We start from the raw sequence: 15,571 nt of genomic DNA, 5'->3' as shown, positions 1-15,571 counted from the left end.
TGCTTTCTCCTCATAGTTTAAAACCGCACAAAAATATCCCTGTATAACTAGGCACCACCCATAGGAAACCCCAGTATCACGAGATGCGCAGAACGTATGCGCAGTAACAATAGTAGGCACCGTCCTAAACGGTCCAGTCACTTAAAAGGGAAGCCCCCTCTCTCGAGGCTCCAGCACAGAACGTAGTAGTTTTATGAAGAAGTCAAAGTTGACTAAGATGTCACTTTTATTCGTTCGTTACAGCACATTATACGATGGAATTCTTTTTACATCCGTATTTACGGACCTTTACACATCTACATCTTAATTCTCTACAATATAACATCGAGAATTCTTTAAAATTTACAAACTCGTTCATAATTTTTGACTAAATATACTTTTTACAAGATGTCATGTATAAGACTGGCAGAGAATTTTGTTGTTACGTAAATATAACGAAAGTCAAGAGAGGATGACTCTTGCAAAAGTACATTAAATGTTTTTTGTCTTGGAAAGAAATTGTTCGCAAACTTTTCATACACGATTTTTTAAAACAAAAACACGTTAAAAGCTTGAAGCAACCGAAGGAAATGCCATTTTCCACTTTTTACTGCGCTTTTCAATAACATACGGACACTGAACTTCAACCCAGCTAATGATTTGCGTGTTTTACTGCCGTCAATCATAATTACGGTGACAAGCAACTCACCAGAAAAATACAGAAACCGACAAAGTGGATCGAAATTCGCCAATCACAGCGCACGAACGTTTTGTTTTCCAGGAGGTCCGCTGCAGTGATTGACGGCAGTGAAAAGCGTAACGGTTGGTTGAATTTTGAAGTTTAGAGTCCGCATGTTATTGAAAGGCGCAGTAAAGGGAGTTCAAGATTTCAAGATTTTTTGCTGAGCTGCCCAAAACTTTATACAAACCAAGCTGTCTAAAAACGACGTTGCGTAATACGAAAATGTAATTTGAGAAAGAAAACACTGTTTAACGTCTTCGAAAAGTATGTGTTTGGATAATATAGGAAGGGTAAAGTAGCCTATATAAATAATAATTTTCTACAATTATAAAATACGCCGCACGGAGTATTGTAAATTATTGCGAACGGGCGCTGTTGGAATAGTTGTTAAATAAACTGTAAGAAGGGTAACAAGGAATTATTACGTGATTGTGAAGAGTAAAATTTGTTTAATATTAAACATTTTAAGGTAAAAGGTTACTTGAGTCACACAAGAGCCTAGAGTGGCCTACAAGGCCCAAATATAACACGGTTTCTGTAGTATGAAGCAACTAGGAGTATTGTTACTCCCCCCTGGATGAGATGCTAGTCCATCGCAGGATTACCCCCTCCCTTCCCCCAGCGGTATGTCGCCGAGACCCATTTACACACGTGTACAGGCTCCTGATGTGTATTAATCCATACACTCTTTTTGTGCTTTGTGCGTGTTCCGCACGTGATGGACGTAGCGAACGGCGAGGCCGCGAGCCACGAGAAACGCGGGCGCAGAGGGAAGGAAAAAAATACTGTTTCCTCCCTCTCCCCAATCCCTCCTCCCTCCTGATTCTAATTTTCATAATTTTACCCTCACATTGCGCGCGTGATCTAAGAAAAAAAAGGACGACAGCTCGCAGTCTAGAGGAACTCTGTTGTTTTGGGAAGGTTCTCAGGTTAATGGGTAAAGGCCAAGAGAGGATGAAGGTAAAGGTAGAACTGTGTTATTTGGGAGCTAATATCATGCATCTTGTTATTCCTATTAAAATCAGGATTGTCCCAAAAGAATACTCCCTTAATTTCATACCATCATTTATGTCAATTGTGTACTATATGGAAGTTTAGTTAGGTAACCTGCGGCGCAAATAAATTTTTAATTAGCGTACTGTTATGTTTCAGTATAATTAGGACCAACTGTAAAGCCTTGGTCAAACGGCACATGATAGTCAATGACAGTTAAAACTCGCGCGCTCGTTTGACCACCAACTATCATTCACATCGAGCATGTTCACATTTTTCATGATAGTTGATGACCACGCGCATGATAGCCGAGGATAGTTTTTCGGTCAGCTGTTTTCTCCGCCAGCGTTCTCGAGGTTTATCCTCCGTTAGTTCCTCCAACAACTCAAGGAAAATGATGCAGGCTGCCACCTTCTTTCGCCGAGGAAAAATTCACCCGTGCGAAGTTTTGTAACGTAACGCCATGTTTGCAATGTTTACATTTGGCAGGTACCTGAGACAAGAGGCTCACGGTGAACCATCCTCGGCTATTGCGAGTTTCTTTGAGTCGTTTGACCACCTGCTTGATAGTTGATAATAGTTGATGATAGTTTTGACTATCATCAACTATCATCGACTATCATGAGCCGTTTGACCAGGACTTCAAAAGTCACCGAAGATTCCAAAAAATAATTCATCACTCTTAAAGGTGGATTTTAAGCTCATCAATCAAGTCATCCACACTTACTTTGTTATCTGTTGTTGAACAAGTTCTTAGTGAGTTTTCTATTAACTCGGCTGAAAAGTCCAACTGATTTACAAGGTTGTAGTTATTAAGTAGACGTCGAGCTTCGTCAGCCTCAATAAGACCTGTAGTGAAAACAAATGCAAGCAGAAAAACGTTATAATTATTATTATTATTATTATTATTATTTCTATTATTATTCTTATTATTCTTATTCTTATTCTTATTCTTATTCTTCTTCTTCTTCTTCTTCTTCTTATTATTATTATTAATATTATTATTATTAACCTCTAAGTCAGGGAATTCAAGATAGTGAGAGTATTGGTTTGTTTGGCAAAAGACTTAAAAAATTCTTACTTTGTCACATAAACTCTTTAAAGAGCTACACACTCGTTTTCTTCTTGTTTGTTAGTTTGTTTTGTTTTTTTTGCTATTTTTCCCTTAAAAAGAACCCAAATAATCTAATTACATATTCAGTACCCGAAACTCACATTATTTACTCTATATTCCTAGGAAGCATATGGTCCATAAGCCCCCCGGCTTCTATATAGCCTTCCTTGCCAAAGCCTTTTTTTTTTAATATCTAACATTTACTGTAAATGTAAGTATTACACTATATGTATGCTTGTATATTTTTATGGTTTATGGCAAATAAATTGAAACAAGTTACTGCAATTACGAAAATTTCGAATGCAGGGGACCACACGACGCGCAAATAAACTGTTCTGAATACGATTACGCAGGATCTCTTGCAGTAGAGGTGCACGTGCCAGACGTCACTTTACGTGTAAATAAACCAAATTTTTAAGAACCGTTTGTTTTTTTCTCATTGTTTCTCTTAATAGAGGGACAGCTTTTTCGCAGTAACTTTTACAAAAACATAGAAACAAGTATGGAATAAAAAAAATCGAGTTTGTGCTTTCATTCAGTTCCTACCTACCTGACTGATGCTGATCACAGACATACAAAGCATTTGCCAACTTCATAAACCGCTTGACTTTACTCTCTTCCTCAAAGTAATGTGCTGGGTCATAATCCTTATCATCGCCATACAATTTCTGTTTCTGATTCTTTATAATCTGCTCAATTTCTTCTTGTTCTTTTTGCACCTGTCGTTTTTGTTCAATCAGATGATGCTGACGTCTCAACAATTCCTTGCGCCTGTCCTCCAATTGTTTTGTTTCTTCCTCAGGATCTTCTGACATCATGTTATCTCCACTGCCTCTCCTCTTGGGAATTTCTCGATCTCTTGAGTTTGCGACCTGAGAATCTCTTTGCTGCTGACTGAAGCCGCCTCTCACCCTGTGCTCCTCCAGCCGTTTCACTACAAAATTTTTCAATTACAGTTGAACCTCTCCACAACGGCCACCTTGGGGACAGAAGAAAGTGGCCGTTGTGGAGAGGTGGCCGTTATGGGGAGGTGGGGTTGTAATATGACACCTTTTTTTCGGGAAGTACAACATGTTTATTGTGCCAAGTTCATGCTTACTGTAGCCTATAATGACAATCCAATCTTAAATAATATATATAGATAAAAAACACAATAAAACGTAAATAATGTTTTGAATCAAAATGTTTACCGGAAAGACAAAACGAGCAAAGTTCGCAACATTCGCTATATTATTCTAGACAATTTATGCTTACTGCAGCATATAAATGGCACACAATTAAAGTACGTATATCATTAAAATGGATACAGAAACGTAATTTTCCGAAGACAAATGTCGAATACTGCATCCGTTTATAGAAAAAGGCTTTTACACATGAAAAAGAACTGTACACTGGCCGTTGTCGAGAGGTTATTTTGGCAGTTGGGGACCCGCTTTAGTGGCCGTTGCCGTTGGAGAGAGGTTTAAACAAGAGTTAATGTATGGACTGTCCGCCGGGGCAAAAAAGTGGCCGTTATAGAGAGGTGGCCGTTAGTGGAGGTTCGACTGTATTATTATATTACAAAATTATCAAATTAATACTAGTAACAATCAAAGTTAGGGAGTGTGTTCGATGATCTCGATCCCAGGCTCTCTCTCCTTTGCCAAGTTGGTGATGATGTCATCCGCCCCTGCAAAATCTGCGGGGGATGCCTGATACGCTTCCCAAGATCCATTCATTCAATCAACGTTGTCCCATACAATCTCGACTCCAATCTGTATTAGGAGTGCGTTCTTACTATGTTTAACGGGTTTATTGTTTGAAAAGTGCTCAAATCAGTTAAATGAATATTTTATTACAATTCCCTTGAAATGGATATTTGCCCAACTTTTTTAAATTCTGATTATCATTCCAAGAAGCATAGGTTTGTTATTTTTTGTTTTTGTTGTTAAAATTGTTTCGCAGTGCATATGGAAATGGTAAAATGTTAGGTATATCACGCATGGCAATTAACAGCAATCTCCATGGGCGATGCCATGATTGTCATGAATGCTGAGAGTTGCATTCTATTCTTGCAATTACAGTTGTACATGAGCTACAGAGGTTGCATACAACAGTTGCAAGTAAAAACTGCTTTCCTTACCTAAGATGTTTTGTTGTTCATCATATATATCCTTTGAACCCGAACCACTGTCTTGAGATGGATACCTTCCCTCTCGGCTCAGCCCCTTAAGGGGCTGTCTTGTTTCCCAAACTGGCCTGGATGGAGGGGTCTCTAAACCACGCCTACCATCCCTACTTTGACTGTGGCTTGAAGCAATGTTAGGTGCAGGAAGAGGCAGGGCTCGATCAACAAAGGACAAGAATTCAGGCCAGCTGAGGAAGGATAAAAAGAGCTTCACTAAGATAAGATTAAGGCTCAATGTCAACCTGGGAAGGGGGAGGGTGACTGGAAAGTTTTATATAGGGGGCTGTACCCCAAGATCCAAACCTTTACTCTTTTATATACTATTTTTCAAAGGAATGTAACCATTTCATATAGCTTTCATAGCAAATGGTTCCTGTTTAACATACCTACCATTAATCTTGTACCTAGAGTCCTCAGGCTCTTTGGCCAGCAGTTGGTCGGCAGGAGAGACTCTGGGGAAAAGGAATTTTGTTACCAAAGGATTTCTGAGGTAAAACAATGCAAGCTGTTACGAGGCAGCCGATAAAAAATTAAATTTTTTTCGAATTTGCTAGAATTTCTCCTGGCAACCAACCGCTGGCCAAAGAGCCCAAGGACATCTCTTGTTGGTTGGTCTGTTCAAGATATTCTGAAACATCCTTTAACTAATACCAAAGTATTTTTGTGCGGTGTATGACTATGCAAAAAACGCAGATCTTAGCAAGGGCTATTGGAATCCAAAACGAAAATTGGGGGTAGCCACGCATTTTTTAGAGATAATTAAGCAATAATATCTCTAAAAAGCGCCAAAACATGGGATTTCTTTTCCTAAATTGAAGCCTAATTATCTCTGAAAAATGCATGGTTACCCCCAATTTTCTTTCGGCCTACCAAAAGCATTTGCTAAGTTCTATTTTCTCTGTATAGTTTTAAACCTCACAAAAATATCCCTGTATTAGCAGGCACCACCCATAGGAAACCCGAGTATCTCGAGATGCACAGAACGTATGCGCAATAACAAAAGTAGGCACCATCCTTTAAAAATATCTAAAGGACAGTTTACCCTATCCTTTGAATACTTCAGCTTGTGAAATCCCTACCATTTTATATATCCACAGCCTGAAAATTTGAACCCTTTTTGGGCATAGCCTCCGATTAAAGTCATGTACCACCCCCAGCCACATCATCTCTACATACCATCACTTGCCACAAAGTTTACCCGGCAAGTTTGCCCTCATTTTACTAATTTTAGTCATTAAGTACAGCATGCAAACTTGCAGATTATGTATGTTTTACATGGACAATGTATTATTATAAATTTATTTATGGCACTAAAATTGGTTGTAATGAGATTTAACCAGTTTTATTCAGTTTCAGTTTATTGTTTTGCCATAAGTTGTACAAAAGCAAGGAGAAAATAATTATTTAAACACTAATGGTGAGGAAGCCAATAATTATTTAAGCTTAGTAATTATTAAAGTAATTAAAATAATTAATAATTATTAAAGTGTTTTATGCAAGAAAATTATTTATTGATAGTGACTTTTTTTGCCTTGAAATCAAAATTGCAACAGATACATGTATTAAGCTCTATTTTAATTGGCACAAAGACTGCTTGTTATGTAAGAACTGTGGTTGTATATTTAGTTTTTGAGTAGAGTGCTAAATGAACAAGAAATAGCTTATAAATTACTTTTCTTTCAAATGCTAGCAAATCTACACAGAAGAGGTACCAAATGAATGCTTGACTTTATATTTCTTTTGTTCACAACCTGCATGAATACATTGCTTGAGTTGGTTCAGTCTTGAACACAACAAATTAAAGTCAGTTGACAGTTTTTAGTTCAGTTTATTGTTCTGCCATAAGTTGTACAAAAGCAAGAAAAAAAATTATTATTTAAACAATAATGGTGAGGAAGCCCAAGGGAAGCCACCGGGCTTATAAGGAATGGGCTCCCTCAGTTAAGTATTTAGAACAAAATATTATCATAGTTACACATGGGACCAAAATCAATGGCAGAGCTACAGTAAATCTTAAAATATACTACATAGTCATATAATTTGAGCATAGTTAGGCTAAAAAAAAAAAACAATGAAAGTGAAAAGCAGAGGTAAATAAATAAATAAATATACAAAGAAATATTTATGATAAGAGGAATGTTTTCAGCTTACTACAAAGGGAAGCGGTACTTGTTGCATTTCGAATTTCAAGACTAACAGAGTTAAAAAATTAGGACCTTGGAAACTGATGGAGAAATTTCAGTCTTGAACACAGCAAAGTCAGTAAAGTGTTGGTTCTTCTTTTGTGTGGGTCACTTGCATTTTAAAGAGAAGTAATATGCTACCCTTGGGGTGGCACATATTAATAAATAATTTATTTACATATACATGTAGCTTGTATTTAGCAAATAAACCTCTTCAGGCAGCTGGTAGATTGGAGGATAATGCCCAACGCTGAAAGATTGTCCAAAAAATGAACAGTTAGCTGAGAAGTGAAGCTCCAAGGGTAACTGTGAAATTGGGACAATCTTTCAGCTGAGGGCATTATCACACTGATAACAATAGCAAGCCAGAAAGGAGGTTATTCATATTTTATTTAATAACCCTCCAACTGATTTCTGAAACATGCATGTTTTACTATGAAAAACACAAAAAACAGCCAGTCATGGCCATGGCATGACTGACTGTGGTGACACTAGAGCAGGGCTGTCATTAAGAGGTGGGGGCCGGGCCCCGGTTACTAAGAACATGGCCCCCGCCAATTTTCATAGGAAAATAGAAGAAAAATAGAACCAAAAGAAAATCCTAGCTGTTTGATTCCCCGCCTACTTGTTGTATTTATCCAGCAACTTGAAATCTTAGTGACAGCCCTGCTAGAGAGCTAAAGCAAACTTTTGAATTATGATTTAGCAAATTTTATCTGGTAGTGAGTAGAATGCCAAGTCAAAGCTGCCACATCTTCGCATGCTTTTGTTGTGTCATGTCTGAGACAGCAAGCTTTCTCAAAAAAGTTATAATATCCTGATGGCTGATAAAGTCAAAATAGTCCTCATCTTGGTTGCACTTTACCTATTAATTAGGAACAATAATTGGGAAACCAAGGTCTTGTCGCCTCACAATGGTTCAAATGTTGCTGCTGAGCTGACAACGTAGGCTATATATACATTCCTTGTTCACATTACTTATTTCAAACAAAGCTCCTGGCTGCCAATCACTTTTAAAAATAAAGCCAAGAATGTTGATAAATTCTTGGACGTGTTTCAAATTTGTCTGCTTACCTCTGCTGAGGCTGACAATCATCAATTTGGAAAAAAGGGCCAATGGCGCGATCAGACATTTTCTTGTGTGAGACTTTTTTGATGCCAAAAACAACCAGACAGCAGTAATTTTTGAGCTTGCAAATAATTGGCTCACCGAACAAGCTTTAGAAAAGTGCTTGAGATAAAGCCTACTTTTTTATATGCTTTAGATTGCACTTAAGCTCTTTGAAATCTGCTGCTTTTGGTTTCAATTACATCGCCATCTGCTAACATCTTGAAATTGACTTTTTTGTTGGTCGCACAAGAACTTTAGCTAAAGCGTGATTTTGCATGTCGTAATCATGATTTAACCCTGTAGTGCAACAACAACCACTTTAACCAAATAATTGCAAGCTAACTACTGTAGTTAACTATATTTTTTTAAACTACCATTGGATTACAACAAGTTAGACTGAAACTGTGATGTTGTTATTTGTTTTTCTCGTCAAAAAAAAATTGGGTGACTGTTATGAAATTGGACAACTGTTATTGTCTGATAACTGCCATCCAATTTTGTACCATGTGATGTGTTTTGACCAATGAGAACATGCGGGGTTATTTATACCAGGGATATTTACCTTGCACCCAAGACAATAGTAATGACAGTGAAGATAATTATAGTAATCTTGACGATACAGCGATGGTTAAATGATCATAAAAAATTATCATGATGATGGTGGTGATGAAGATACCACTACCTGAATTATAAATACTTATTGTTTACCTCACTTTTCCAGAGTTGTGTCTGTCAAGTCGGTTGATGATTTTATCCAACAAAGAGTCGTTGAAAGGAACATGATGCTGCAAACAGGCTCTCTTTAGCTGAGGAACGGCAAAAGTTGAGTCAAATATTTACAGAATAAAAAGGTTTGCTATCATTCAGCTGACCTGGTTAAACAATTAACTCGCTGCATGCATGAGTGAAAACTGCCAAATGCCGTGAAGTATTTATGAAATAAATATGACTATAGACCTAGTGTGAACAGTAGCTCTTAATAATTATTAATGTGTGACTTAAGGTAGATGGCACCAGTTTCCATCACTTTCTAGCATTAATACTTTAACGAATCAATACAACTACATGTACTCTTTATCAGTTTGTACAACCATAATGGTATCAAGAACATGCCTAAGCAACGTTATGATCATTTTCTCAATATCATAGGTTGCCACAGCAACATCATAACCTGTGAAAAACACCCCTAATTTTACCTTAAAGTGTTTATAACTGGGAAACGAGCTTGGTCACCCCCATTTTTTATTATGGAACTGTAAATTATCCTGTAATCAGCATGTTCAGATACAAATTTTTGCAAAGTTAGAAAAAATTATGCGAGGTGGGTGCAGAACCACCTAAATTGTCAAAAAGTTGTATCAACTTGTAGCCAGTCATTTTGAGAGTTTGCAATAAATAACTGGGATGAATAATAATACTAGATTAAATATACTTGATCATGAAATTTCTTAATATTTGAACTGTGGAAGAATTATATGTAAAAAGATGTGGAGAATCATTGAAGAGGGTCGTACAGGGGTATTTTCGTGACGCGTGATTAGCTGATTTTATTTCCCGTGAAACGGGAATGTAATAAATTATTCTTCGTAATCCGTGACCTGAAGGTTTTGCGTGACCCGTGAAGAACTTGAAAACGAAATTTTCATTTCTATGATCCGTGATTTGCTATTTTTTCTGTTCGTGAACCGTGCAAGAGACCCCCCTGTACGACCCTCATTGAAGGCTTGAATAATTTCTTCTCACTTTCTCTTGACAACTCCTCAAGTTGCATTCATAAATTCAATAATCTTCCTTACATGTATCTTTGAACATTTCTTTTGCAGTTCAATTAAATTCATTATTGCTGTTTAAAAACCTTTTGAGATGACATATATTCTGCTCCTTCTACATCCTGTTCCTGTAAAGTTCTTCTCAAAGCTTGAACAAGTCCTTGTGCTTGATCAACTTCTTTCAATATTTGCTCCATTTGCAGTAAGATCTCAGTATCTTGCTTGTCTTGAAAAGCCTTTCTCATCGTAATAGCACTCTGCCGACCTTTCTGCATGTCATCACCTCTTGGTGACACCTGATTTGGTTTTAGCGGCAAGTTGGTTTCCCTAGGAGAACTTTTAGACATTTTTTGTTGAAGGCGGTCTCCGGGATTCGATGATAGATCAAGCTGTGGGATGGTAAATTCTCTTGCAACAGTTGGCTGAACTGCACTACTGATAAATTTCAAAAGCTGTTCGTAGTTCACCCAGTTCGGTCTATGAGCAGACATGAAAGAAGCTAACAGTTCATTTAAAAGCCTTCCTTTGATAGGGATTTGTAATCTGGAGAATTCCCTTTCAATTTGATCTGCAGCAACAAAGCCTGTCAAAGTAGAATCAAAACCTGCAAAATTAAGATAAGCATCTTTCAGTTTCAAAGTATCAAATCCCATGAGCACCGCATTAAGACTTGAAGCTAGACCTCTGGTTTGGGCTATTTTATCATCAGCGACACCAGAATCCTTTTTGATAGGAGGCAAAACCGGTGACGAATTCGGGGAAGAGAATTTCCTTAAGCCTTCCTGCGAATTATAATGACGATCATCTGGATTCTCCAATGATTTTAAAATCTTTCTTGGAGGTGTATCACCTCTGTTTAGCCACGGAGGAGCAGTTATAACGGACGATTTCGCAGAGCTTGCAGACGACAATACCGAAGAACTTCGATCATATTGTTGACCTTGAAAGCTCGATCCTGTCTGGTTATTGCTCTTTGCCTGATTTAACGGCTTTCCATGCTTGTCAACGGCGACCTCAACTCTCCTTCCACCCACAATTTTTACTTCAAGATGAGGTTGATCGTCTCTTCCAAACGGTGCCAAGCCAGCCATTTTGAGAACTTTTACCCCAAATAGACAAACTCACGTCTGAAAGATAAGTTCTTGGTAGTCAAGAAAATTATAGCTGTTATATCCATTACTGATATAAACACAGATGGGAATCAGAGAATTTCTCTACAAGATGAATTTAAAGGTTGAATCGTCGTTGCTATGGTGTGTGAGCTACATTTAGTGACGCTTACACGACCAACAAACTGAAAACCGACCTTCTCTCCCCAGTCTTTACCTTCAGACCTGGTACACAAGCCGGAAGTACAAAGGACATATTTGAAGTAAAAAGTGCCGTTCGTGTTTTGATCGTGCTCACACCACATTGATTTCCTTGCTTTTGAAAGCTCGATCCTGTCTGGTTATTGCTCTTTGCCTGATTTAACGGCTTTCCATGCTTGTCAACGGCGACCTCAACTCTCCTTCCACCCACAATTTTTACTTCAAGATGAGGTTGATTTTTACTTCAAGATGAGGTTTGATAGAGCGCTCTAAACAAAGTAAGTGAAGGGTAAGTACCTCAAGTTCCAAAGAAATTCATGGTGTGTCTCATTACTTCAAAAACTGTTCGTGATATGAATGCAAATCTAAGCTATATACACTACTGCTACTTTCACTTTCGTCATCGGAATATTATCATTATCAACACGTTAAAATTAAGCTAATTGTTAACTCTATGTGTTTGAAGACCGGTAATCGGGAGAAATGATAGCAATAGTTCTGTACAAAACTTGTTGCAAGACGTTAAATTAACGTGAAGGAAAAACAGACCTACCTAACTTAAAAGACGATCAAATCTAAACACCACGGGTGTCAAACTGAACTGTCTCGCTTCTGATCTTTGTTGGTTTCTGGCACTTACGAATTGCTCGCATCTTTGATAAATATCTTTAATCTTTAATTAGCATAATTGCCATTAGCAAAGCTAATCCGGCAATGGAGCGGCCAGCGGACGCATAATAGGTTAAATTATGCATGCAGAACATATAAAGAACTAATAAATTCCGAGTAAGAGCCAGAAGTTGACGATGTCAGGTGGTAATGCATTCCACGCTGGGATTGATCTTACATAAAATGAGTGTTTGTAAGCGTCGACTGAAGAGAACGGTAGACTTATCTTAAAGTCATGACTCGCGCTTGTACGGCTGTACGCGGGCACAGAGGTAAGCTCGTGGGGGAGGGAGATGTTAACGTGACCTCTATGTATTTGATAAAACATGCCGATATCACATATGCTACGTCTTAATTGCAGTGAGGGCCAATTTAGGTCCGTGAGCATAGATGATACAAGTACTATAACGGCTATAATCGTTGTTAACAAACCGCGCTGCGTACAGACTCAATGCAGTCAATCCCTTTTTTGGTGTGTGGAGACCAGGCAACAGTAGCGTATTCAACAATCGGGCGCACTAAGGATAGATAGCAATGTTCTTTAACAGATCTGTCACATGATGAAAGGTTTGGAATAGGGGCACCGAACGAGAATTTTAAAGCAAAATACTGAAATTGTTGTCCCCTGAGTGCCCAGATCGTTAGCAAATACAGCTTGATTTGTTCGGATGCTTTAGCTGAAGATTTTTTAAAATCTAACAAGTTACAGAGTGTTGTAGGGGACGGAAAATTATTCCCTGAATTTATACGCCGATCAATTCAAAACTGTAACATCCTCCCGGGAGGGGGGAACCCTACGGGCATTTCAACTTTTGACAATTAGGTTGTTCAAATTCTCTCCTCCCGGGGCAAAATTTAAGCTGTTCAAATGCCTACTCTTAATTGCTCCAAGACCTCTCCTCTACTTCCATTGATCATTATTCATTTTTTGCAAACAGTGATGTATTAAAGGGAAAGTATCATGCAAATTTACTATCATTTCAAAACCCAATTTTTAACAACATATTTGCCTCTTTGAACACAAAAGAAATTAGTTTTCCAGCGTTTTGAAAGTTTGAGCTGAAATTTTGCCGAAGAATGTTGCCGGTAAATTTAGATTTCTTTACGACTTAATCCAATTTCTGAGATGATTCAAGACTTTCCGAACATATATCCAACAAAATAGACAGTTAGGTGCCCTGGTTGGAAGGTCTTTAAACTAGCCATAATCCATCCAACATCGCCCAGGGGTGGAAAGAACATGGAACTGAATGAATATGAAGCCTTAATAGAAACTTGACTTTTTTCACCTGGCAATGGAAAGTGCTGACTCAGTGTTAACTCGGAAGTTGTTATTTGAGACAAGACCTAAAGGCTCAAGTAAATCGTCAGCTATCTCAGTCTGTAGAATGAAGAGGGAGTGATTAGGGAAAGTTCTTGTAATATGGAGAGGGGGCGGCATGGAAATATTGAAGGCGGGGGGTGCTGAAATTTTAGGAATGTGTGTTGGGGGACCTCTGGAAAAATAACAGGGCCACAAAGGGGGTACCCAATTTTTTCCTTGAGTTTTCTGATACTGTGATTATTGGGATGGTTACTGGATCTGGCAGAAGAGCTGTCAAATTCTCTTCACGGTCTCAGGATTTTTATCTCTATTGACTTTTACGATATTGATCTTGGACATGGGCTCCTGTCTTGGATTAAAAAAAAATCCTTTCAGTTTAATAGTCCAGTTCAAGGTACACACATAATGCGATATCTGGGAGTCGATTATTAAGGTGGCCGTGTGATTAGTGATTCAGCGATCGTTTTTCATAAATTTTCATGGATTAATTTTCTTTTTATTCTTGTAGTGGAAATGGCGGCTTGTAACAACAAAGACAATAAGTGGGATGCCGTCGAAAATCAGCTCCAATCTTTGAAAGAGATTTCATCAGATATTTCCAGTCAGCAGGAAAAGCTTGATACGATAGACGATTGGGTGAAAGAACAGAAGGGAAAAAGCCAGGAGAAAGCAGAGAAAATACCATTTGAAGATGTGGGTAAAGTTCTAGAAGCCGTAGTAAAAGGTGCAAAAAAGTTTGAAAGTGGTTCTGAAGTGGAAATTATAAGAGGTGTTTTAGACATCATCTCAAGCGTTGCTCCGATGCTGGCAGGAGGGCCTCAGGGGGTGGCCATTAAAGCTATCTGCGGCGTTATTGGTGCGATTCTCATTCGTGACGCACCAAAGCAGCCAAGTGTGGTCAACCAACTAGCCAACGAGATGAACATGGAACTCGTAAAATTCAACAGAAAGCTACAGGACCAGAAATATGACGGCTTTAAACGACGTGTGGTAGACCAAGCCACCCAGCTGCGTACAATGAGGCCGGGAGAGAAGCTGGACGATCCAAACTTATGGAATGACTTCATTCAGTTTATGGGTGAGTTGGCCAACAGGTTAGAGTCACCCCTGCCATTTAAGTACGACGAACATTCCCTTACAAAAGATCCTGACGTGGCAGATTTTGTGACGGCTGTGGCAACTTACTGCCAGGCTTACAGCTGCTTCATGGCACTTCTAATGGCTGCCAAAGGAAAGTTTTCAGAAATGGGGAGCGAATACAAGGAAGATGAAAAAGCAGTGGATCGAAAAATTAGCTGTCAGATAAATGATGCTGAAGCGAAACTTGGTTTTCTTTCCGATGGCAGATATTTAACATTTCTTGGCAGCCTTCCGTACGAGGGTGGAAAACTGACAAAGATCCTCGTTTTAAGCAGAAAATTGTCTGCTAAAAGGCTGGTAGAAGTGGTAAGAACCAGCTTAAATATGTCCCAAATGCCTAACTTGACAGACGTTGAGTCTGCGGCAGTGAAAGTATCTCGCCAGTCGGTGAAGCTGAAGTTAGCCCACCGGCATCAAGTACCTCCTGGAAATGGTTTGGTAAGGATGGTGTCAAAGGTGATCGGGGCGCCATTTTGGGTTCAGTTCATCAATGAGACTGACTGCCCCATGAAAGTTGTTTCTGGTACAGCCGGGCAGTGCAAAAAGCTCAAGTTTGTCCAGGATGTTCAGCCTCGGTCATCATACCCACAAGGATTGTGGTTTTTTTTTGAGCCTTTTTTTTCTACCGGTGGTTACCTCATGCTTTACCTGAACAGAATCTTAAGTTCTAGGTTAGAACCGCCTGTAGACGATGTCAGGGTAATAGAGTTTGCGTTGTCGCGAGAAGAAGGCTGGCTAGGTCAGTTAGATGCTCGTCAAAAAATCAACATCCAAGACAAAACTAACGATGAGTTCACCCGCGGCCAGGACGCCTACAACTCAATGGAATGTGGTGAAACAGCCAAAACTCTGTACTGGTTTAACCGTGATATCCATTTCATGATGCGAGCAGAGATAGTTAATGGATTTCAAATAGAAGTTTGGCGATTCGTCGTTCAAACCTTTGATCCTCTTGCATTACAGGACTAACAAACAGCGACGTACTGCATGTAATGTTAACGCTGTGTTTTGGTCGAATAGCCTCAAAGCAATTGGACATTAAAAGAAAGTATCATGAATTTTAAGAACTG

The 15,571-nt window shown here is 38.7% G+C and overlaps 2 protein-coding genes across 2 annotated transcripts in view; one reads left to right on the top strand and one right to left on the bottom strand.

The window, feature by feature from the left end:
- Positions 1-208: 208 nt before the first annotated feature.
- LOC146456904 (uncharacterized) lies at positions 209-11,339 on the bottom strand. Its single transcript, XM_085092568.1, has 5 exons — positions 10,145-11,339; positions 8,998-9,095; positions 4,951-5,183; positions 3,379-3,762; positions 209-2,563 (listed from the first exon to the last, which is right to left on the bottom strand). Exons 1-5 carry the CDS (start codon positions 11,147-11,149, stop codon positions 2,397-2,399), a joined length of 1,887 nt encoding a protein of 628 aa, XP_084948694.1. The 5' UTR covers positions 11,150-11,339; the 3' UTR covers positions 209-2,396.
- Positions 11,340-11,629: 290 nt separating this feature from the next.
- The window catches only part of LOC146456903 (uncharacterized), a 4,665-nt gene continuing 723 nt past the window's right edge, over positions 11,630-15,571 (top strand). The window contains exons 1-2 of the mRNA XM_085092569.1: positions 11,630-11,646; positions 13,870-15,571. The exon at positions 13,870-15,571 is cut by the window's right edge and continues 723 nt beyond it. Of these exons, the coding sequence (XP_084948695.1) occupies position 11,646; positions 13,870-15,470 (1,602 nt within the window). The 5' untranslated portion in view covers positions 11,630-11,645 and the 3' untranslated portion in view covers positions 15,471-15,571. The remainder of the gene's footprint in view (positions 11,647-13,869) is intronic.

The sequence above is a fragment of the Pavona decussata genome, unplaced genomic scaffold (assembly GCF_977016875.1).
Source record: "Pavona decussata unplaced genomic scaffold, jaPavDecu1.1 SCAFFOLD_253, whole genome shotgun sequence".
Taxonomy (NCBI): Eukaryota; Metazoa; Cnidaria; class Anthozoa; order Scleractinia; family Agariciidae; genus Pavona; species Pavona decussata.
Note: the sequence above shows the minus strand (reverse complement) of the source record. Positions and strands in the feature narration are given on the sequence as shown.

What these genes read in the sequence shown, in the direction of transcription:
- LOC146456904 (XM_085092568.1), bottom strand. Translation starts at nt 11,149, where the DNA reads ATGGCTGGCTTGGCACCGTTTGGAAGAGACGATCAACCTCATCTTGAA. An exon ending in CACAACTCTGGAAAAGTGAG is followed by an intron (nt 5,184 to 8,997) that starts GTAAACAATAAG and finishes ATCCTTCCTCAG; the next exon opens with CTGGCCTGAATTCTTGTCCT. An exon ending in CTGTGATCAGCATCAGTCAG is followed by an intron (nt 2,564 to 3,378) that starts GTAGGTAGGAAC and finishes TTTTCACTACAG; the next exon opens with GTCTTATTGAGGCTGACGAA.